The 8012-nt window shown below is 44.9% G+C and overlaps 1 protein-coding gene across 1 annotated transcript; it reads left to right on the forward strand.

Annotated features, from left to right (window-relative positions):
- Positions 1-508: 508 nt before the first annotated feature.
- On the forward strand, positions 509-7797 carry wnt2ba (wingless-type MMTV integration site family, member 2Ba). Its single transcript, XM_076268130.1, has 5 exons — positions 509-693; positions 3049-3269; positions 4658-4935; positions 5222-5477; positions 7228-7797. The coding sequence occupies exons 1-5, from the start codon at positions 509-511 to the stop codon at positions 7455-7457; spliced, it is 1170 nt and encodes a 389-aa protein (XP_076124245.1). The 3' UTR covers positions 7458-7797.
- The last annotated feature ends 215 nt before the right edge of the window (positions 7798-8012 follow it).

Raw genomic sequence — 8012 nt, forward strand, 5'->3', positions numbered from 1 at the left:
GCACAACTCTTCCCATTCACTCGGGGACTTCACAGATGCTGACTTTATCCAATGAGAGGACAGAGACTGGACGATATTAATTTAATCTCTCCTCCTCCCTTCCACCCTGCCGATGGTTTATTCTAATAAACCGCATTTCAGCCTACACCAGTCAAAAGGGAATACCGAGTCTATAAAATATAATGGGGAGAGAGGCGCCATCAAGGAATGGAGTTCGGATTCTTACTTCAAAGGCGCATGAAAGACAACTTTAGGCAGTAGCGCTGAAAAGGTGATAGCCTATTTCCAAAATAAGATATCGGATTAGAAACAACAATGAGTTGTGAGAGAACTTGGTTTTCAGTCGTCCTTAACATGACAGTGGAGTAGATCATAAACTTTGAAATTTTACCGTTATATGCTATAGCCTACAACAACGACGAAATATTAAATTATTTTAAAACATTCATACGTCCGTACGGATTATTTACCTGGAAGTATAAACTGAATGGAAAACAAAACAGAAGTGATGGAGTTCACCAAAATCCAGCGGACGACAAGGAAATCATCCGAGAACTCGAGGCGCGTGCAATTAAGACCGTCATCTAGAAGAGGGAGAATAGCTTCTAATTCTACACCTGCTACCTCCAGGATTTACGTACATTTCTTTTTACTTCTTTTGATATTCACACCGAGAGTGGACTCATCCTGGTGGTAAGAATGCTATTTTGTAGACACGTTTTATTTCGGTTGGGTTAAAATGCCAATTAAGGGTCAGTTAACAAGTTAGTTTTAAAGGTAGGCTAAATGATGAGTGTCTGTGAAATATGTTGTATCTTTACCATGGTAGGCTATGGCATTTATTTTTCCGATGTTTAATTAGCATGAATATATTTTCCTAGAGCAAGGCTTACTGTCACTTAGAACAAACATAATATTTTACTCTTAGATTTTTTTTTCCATTAATAAGGTCAGACCTTGTTGGAAGAAAAAAATACACTGGGAACGAAAAAAACGAACCTAGTTCATTAGGCACCACTTAGATGAGGTATGGAGATGGTTAGAAAAAAAGCATCGCTGTTCTTGCAAACATCAAACAGGACAAGTCAGACCGCTGCAAGGTAAGTGAGGCGAGGGTGTTTGGTTACGAAGCGCGGGCGCAGGAGACCCTTGTGGATATTTCTTCATTAAGATTAATGGCGAGCGGGGGTTTCCATCCCCAGTCGCACTAACCGGGAGCGACAGGTAGGGGCCGCGGAGCGTTCAGATGTGTTCTTGTGTGATTTCTCCAGGGCACGGTCCATAGGACTAGTCAGGACATGTGAGGGGTTCATATCCCGGCTTAGAATATTAACAAGCCACTGTAACCCAACACAGCGCACCGCAAGTCAGTGGTGGCCTACGCGCTTAATAAATCACTCGTAAAAACAAATACAGGAGACTGGACAATTTTCTCTGATAATAAGCAGGCGGGAGGCTTTTTTTTCCCTGAATGATGATCATATTTTAGGGATATACGTCTCTGGGTTTCTTTTTTCGATATTTTTCTATCTTTGTGTTGAGAAATTGGTGAGGGTGATACAAATTTGATCTTGATAAAAAAAAATGCTTTGCGGTAGGATATTGGAGTAGAAGGCTATTTGCTACCTCTGAGAGCAATATTTTATACACAGACAGACACATGACTTACACTAGAGGACCTTTGACAGAGGAGAGCTTGTAGTCTATCAACCCCCAACACACACACACACACACACACATCTCTCCCCATAACTCATCATCACTGGTATCTTCAAGAGCCAGCTTTGGCCAACTTACTGCCTCCCCTGGCATCCAGCGGCACAGTTCCCAGGTCTTCTTCCACAGTATCTGTGAAATCCAAAGGACACACCCCTAGCTCTATAGTCCATCATATTTGACGTGTGATAGTCATGATGTCACTGTGTCCAATTCATTTCATGACTGCGAGTTGTCAATGTCCTGCCTCTCAGCATACACACAAACGCTCACAGAATCATACCAGCAGCAAAGCCTGACCGTGTAAAATATAGATGCTGGCAGAAATTTGTGAGTGATTGACTGTGTTCTACTTAGAAAATGGTGGAAGTAACTACATTGCCCCTTTTGCCCCCATAGAAAATATGATTCACATATCTCCCGCTGACAGTTTGGCCCCACCGGAGCCTCGAACTGAAAGGGGTTACAATAGCCAGAGTGTGGGAGACAAATACTTTCATAATCGTAGTTTATGCCGCAAAGGGCTGAGGGGGATGGATTGTTGTCATCGAGGTAATCATTTATGCTCCTTGTTTTTGGCACCCGTGCTGCCAGCCCTCCCAGCTGGGGCTGAAATAAGCTGAAAAGCAAAGGTTCCTGAGGAGCCTGTGTGTGTGTGTGTGTGAGAGAGAGTGTGTGCATGAGTGTGTACATGTGTGTGCGCGTGGAGAATAAACACAACGCCCAAGCTCAGCATAGCTGCCCACCCTGGACGAGTCGCACAAGCGGGGAAACTGGGCAGGGGACGGCCATAAGAGGAGTGGAAAGAGTACCCCCCCCCCCCCCCTCCCCACTCCGCTCGGGGGCTCAGGGCCCAGTCAGACCTGCCGGTGACACAAAATGTGGCCACGATTGAGCGGATAATGATATCCGGCCGGCAGGAGACAAGGCTTTGTGAGCACGGCATAAACCGTCTGCCGCGGCTCCACTTGCTGGGCCCGTTTGGTACAGTGGCTTTCAATGGAAAAGAGGGGGGTTGGTGGTGTGTGTTTGTGTGTGTGTGTGAGAGAGCCTGTGTGTCTGTAAGCATGAGTCTCTGTGTGTGTGTGTGTGCAAGGGGGGTGTTTGGGTCATCTACGGGTTACTGAAACAGCCCCGACCACTCTCTGTCTCTCTCTCCCTGTGTCATCTGGAAAACTATTAAAAAAGTGAGGTTTTCCTTTAATGTATTAGTCTGACAAAAAGGGGGAAAGGAGTTGGTTTTGGGGGTGGTGGTGATAATGGTGGTGGTGGGGTGATTGTAAAAGATTGTGACTGCTGAGAATGTTACATGGTTTTGCCCCCCCCCCCCAGGTACATAGGGGCTCTGGGGGCGCGAGTGATCTGCGACAACATTCCGGGCCTGGTGAACAAGCAGCGGCAGCTGTGCCAACGGCACCCGGACCTCATGCGCTCCATCGGAGAGGGTGCCAAAGAGTGGATCCGCGAGTGCCAGCACCAGTTCCGCCACCACCGCTGGAACTGCAGCACGCTCGACCGAGACCACACAGTCTTTGGCCGAGTCATGCTCCGCAGTAAGTGTGTGTGGCCGTCTGTGTGTGTGTGTGTGTGTGTGTGTGTGTGTGTGTGTGAGGCTGTGCATGTGTATTGTGTATTTTAAAAAGGATAAAGCTTTTTTACAGCACTCCACGCTTGATCCTGTCCTTCATAAGGCTAAGTGTAAATCAAATTTAGACTCTTCCCCGTAGTCCTGAGACAGGATGGTGGTTCTAGTCTATGCACACATGCACAGCAACTCTATGCAGGCATAGACTCCAGAACATTCTCCGTCAATTTTAAATATTCCTAGAGGGCTTTGGTGTTGGTAGCCTAACGTGCAATTTAAATCCACTTCCTCTAACGAGGGGGAACAAGAAGTTCCCAAGACTGAAAAGTCGCAACCGACTGTAAATATCGTGCAATGGCAATGCGGAGGTAGCACAGTTCGCAAGATATGAGACAGTACTATCAGACAAGGTGTCAAGGGCGGATGAGAAGAGCGAAGAAAAAAACTAAATTCTCGTCTCAACTTTCCTGGAAGGGCGGGGGGAATTTTCAAGGGTGGACATACTCCAAATACAAGTAGCAGATAGAAGGATCTACAGGGCTGATATATAAACAGTAATAGGAGATGTAAATATTTGGGGAGACGTCTCTGGCGGACTGACAAAGCCCCGCTGCCTGACAGATTGCCTGTGTTCTGCCTCAGTGCGTGCGGGTGAATGAAAACAGGACCGATAGTCGGGTCAGGTCTAATAACCCACAATCTCGTCCTCCACAGCCCGACTGAAAACACATCCATCCATTCCGTGACTGAGTGAGAGAGAGAGAAGAGAGAGAGCGATAGATATAGTGAGAGAGAGAGGGAGAACGAGAGGGAGAGAGAGAGAGAGGTAAAGGTGGGAATGGGTCGAGAGAGAAAGAGAGAGTTGGCCAACATCCGTAATCATGTCAAGTCCTATTTAACAAGTCATAAATCAAAATTATGAAGCGAAAAAGTAAGGATAAGAATACATCCAAAAATAAATACAAAGAATACCTAAAAAGCCACTTTGTAAAAGCTGTGATCTGAATTTAAGACAGTGAATTTAGTGACAGTGACTTTCCAATTCAACCGCCGATTTACTACTAAGTAACGAGAGAGTTATTACCACACAAATTACATCCACTCTGTCTCACAATGTTTCCAAATCTCTTTATAAAGTTTATCCCTGCAGGGAAGTCTATTTGGCAGAGAACGCACATGCACTCACAGTACTAACTGTAGTGACAGTATTTATTTAAACAGTTTTTAAAATTAGCAAACGTCAGAGGGTTTTGAGAGATGACAGATCGTGGACAACAATAACACTACGTACATGCTTTAGCAACCCATGTCTCGATACATACAGTCAGACGTGCTCTGCTTTCATGTCCCACCCAGGCAGTCGCGAGGCCGCATTTGTGTACGCCATCTCTTCCGCTGGGGTGGTCTATGCCATTACCCGGGCCTGCAGCCAGGGGGAGCTAAAGATATGCAGCTGTGACTCTCACAAGAGGGGTCGCGCTAGCGATGACAAGGGCGACTTCGACTGGGGCGGCTGTAGCGACAACATCAACTACGGCATCAAGTTCGCCAAGAATTTCGTGGACGCCAGGGAGAGGATGGTCAAAGATGCTCGGGCATTGATGAATCTCCACAACAACCGCTGTGGAAGGATGGTGAGTTTTGGCTTACTAAAGTCACATGACTAGTTGTGAGGGGGTGGGGTGTAAAAGGTAGCCAATCAGTTTCCTAAGTAGGCAATCAGGAAGCGGAAGAGTCTCTGTTGATTGAGTGATGGGATAATTGTCATTTCAGTTCTACTGTCTGGATGTCCAGTCATGTACTCCCTTCAACAGACATTTCTTTGGTAAATCATTGTGCTGAATAGAGTGATTTCCAGTTAGAAATCCTGTTATGAGTTGGTGATAAGTTCATTAAATGAAGACCATGTGTGCGTTGCAGGCAGTAAAACGCTTTATGAAGCTTGAGTGTAAGTGCCATGGGGTGAGTGGATCGTGTGCGCTCAGGACGTGTTGGCTAGCCATGTCAGACTTCCGGCGCACTGGGGACTACCTGAGGAAGAAGTACAACACGGCTGTAGAGGTCACCATGAACCAGGACGGGACAGGGTTCACAGTTGCAGACAAGGGAAACCCCAAGAATGACTTGGTGTATGTGGAACACTCACCAGATTATTGTCTACTGGACAGGGCAGCAGGTGAGTCGATAGGCACATTCGTACACAACAGTTCTAAGAATTGTTCAACTAACTACTAACTGGAGAAGCTACCCACTACACATTTTCTAGTGCTTTATTTATGTTTGCATTCACACACAGTAGGAACTCTGAGATGACTTAACACGCATTAGTAGTCCAATTATTACATGAAATGGACAGCATTGTTATTTAGTTACTAGTTACTTCTATTGACAAACTAGAAGTTCATGGTATCAGGAAGCATTACAAAAAGAATCAGCATTCTTCTCATCTGTACAGAAGGCATTTGTCACATGACAGTAGTCAGCCTCTGCAGCCCTTTCGTGCAGTGTTTGTGTTAAGCAAATTTAAACAGAAGCTGAATGATTTTTACAGAGATTTTTTTAAAACTGGCGCTTCTGCTTCCTAGGCCAAGTTGGCATGAGCATCAGTCATTGTTCCTTCCTATGTACAGGGAAAAGACCCTACCCCAAGGTAGAAGCTCAAATAGTTATAGGAACTGTGGTCAGAGGAACTCAATAACCCTCAGTTCCATGCTGTCTGAATGCACAAAAGTTCTAGAAACTGCAAAAAGTCCCTACAGTGAGAAAGGACCTAATGACTGAACTTTAAACCACCAGTACAGTCCACAAAGCATCTGACCCTGAACATCAGACCTGAGGTCAAAAAGTAAATAAATTACACCTGATTTTGGTTTTTGTAGGTACTTTTGATATGTATTAAATTGATGGTTTTGCTTTTGTAGAAAATTGACTTAAGGAACACATGAGGGCTAATGTGTTCACATGTCATTTGTCCGAGTCAAAGAGCAGTGATATCTCCGAGGAGCAGATCTCAGATCTCATCTTGCAGATGTAGACATTTTTATGTTTCTTCCTTTGAAGCCTGATCTCCATCTGTTGAATTGAATAGGAAAGGGTCAGTCAATTAGAAAAAGTCGGTCACATGAGGAGAAATCACATATTTGTGTCAGTTATGTTTCTACAATTGAGGTCCTAGAGGTTTAAACTAGTGGTCTTACAGCCACAACCTTTAGATACTTATCCTGCATTTCATAGCTTTAAAGGTACAGTCAGCGATTTCACAGAAAGTCGCATTTGTTTATGTTTATGTTTATATTTAAAATAATTAACAGACACTTTTATCCAAAACAACTTAGATTATATTTTAACCAAGGACCAAAGGAAACACACCAGAGAGGTAGCTCACCCCTCCCTTCAGTATTCCCAGAGAAAATCCACACAAGGTTTCATTGTTGTTTGGGGGACAGGCTGCCCCCACTTTGATTGTTTCTAGTTTTCAGAGCCTGGGCTGCCTGCAGAGACTTTTTTTTAAACAGTGTGCTCACAGAATGAGCAGCTAGCTAAAAATGCTAAAAAAAAAAATTGAAAACGTGTGCAGCCGCTGACAGCACCTGTAATAAATACCCCATTGCTTTCCAGGAAGTGAACTCATTCCAAATTTACCCCTTGAAACTAAACAAGTGGGAATATTGGTGCAATTTGTCCTGTTAATCTGATATGAAACATGGAAAAACAACATTATAGGCATACCTAGCTAATAACTAAATAGATGAACAAATTGCTGACACACAACGTCAGCTAAGTGCAGGCAGTGTGAAAAGCAGGAATTTGCACTTGGTTCACCACCAAGAAATATCAAATCCTGGGAGTAGATGACTAGCATGATTCAACCAGTCGTCGGAGTAGAGCTGTTATGTTAATAGAGACACGCTCTCCCTGTGTTGCAGGCTCGCTGGGCACGGCAGGCAGGGTGTGCAACAAGTCCTCCCGGGGGATGGATGGCTGTGAGGTCATGTGCTGCGGTCGTGGGTATGACACCACACGCATGAAGAGCGTCACCAAGTGCGAATGCAAGTTCAAGTGGTGCTGCGCCGTGGAGTGCAAAGACTGCGAGGACCTCGTGGACGTCCACACCTGCAAGCCTCACAAGCGACCTGACTGGCTGGATCTCACCTGAGCACTCGCCTCCTTACGTTTCAGTCCCCCCCTTCTCTTTCTCTCTCAGGACTTTGATTTGTGTTTTCAAAGTGGGACAATGCATTCTGGGATATGTAGTTTATACCTCTAATCCTCCAGACTCCAACTTGCACCTCTTAGCGCGGCTTTTGGCACAACCTTTTTTTTTTCTGACTGCCCCTAACTAAGCACTGAAAGAAAAAAAAAAGCATCTATGGGCTCGTTTGGATTAAAGAGAGTGCTTTGAGAGAGTTGTGTAGGTAGGTGTTGTGGCATGCAGGAGTGGCCTTTTTCTGAAGTCAGTGTTTTGGTTTAAAGGGTGAGAACTAATCTGCGGAACTCAAAGCGTTCTGTATTTGGAAGTGTGTACTTTGATCTCAGACAAGGACGTGCTTTTACTGCTTGCAGATGGCTGAAGACACTTTTCCAGTGGACACTAAAGCATGTAGAATGGTAAAACGCAATACTTGTGTTTGGTGTATTATCCATATTTGTGAGGCCTCTTTGTCTCAAATTAGAGTATACCTTTATGCTGTGCCCAACCTGTGACTTCAGG

This window comes from Alosa pseudoharengus, unplaced genomic scaffold, assembly GCF_046254945.1.
Source record: "Alosa pseudoharengus isolate Yale_2024_CS ecotype anadromous, Long Island Sound unplaced genomic scaffold, YU_APseudo_1.1 YU_APseudo_1.1_scf_5, whole genome shotgun sequence".
Lineage (NCBI taxonomy): Eukaryota > Metazoa > Chordata > Actinopteri > Clupeiformes > Clupeidae > Alosa > Alosa pseudoharengus.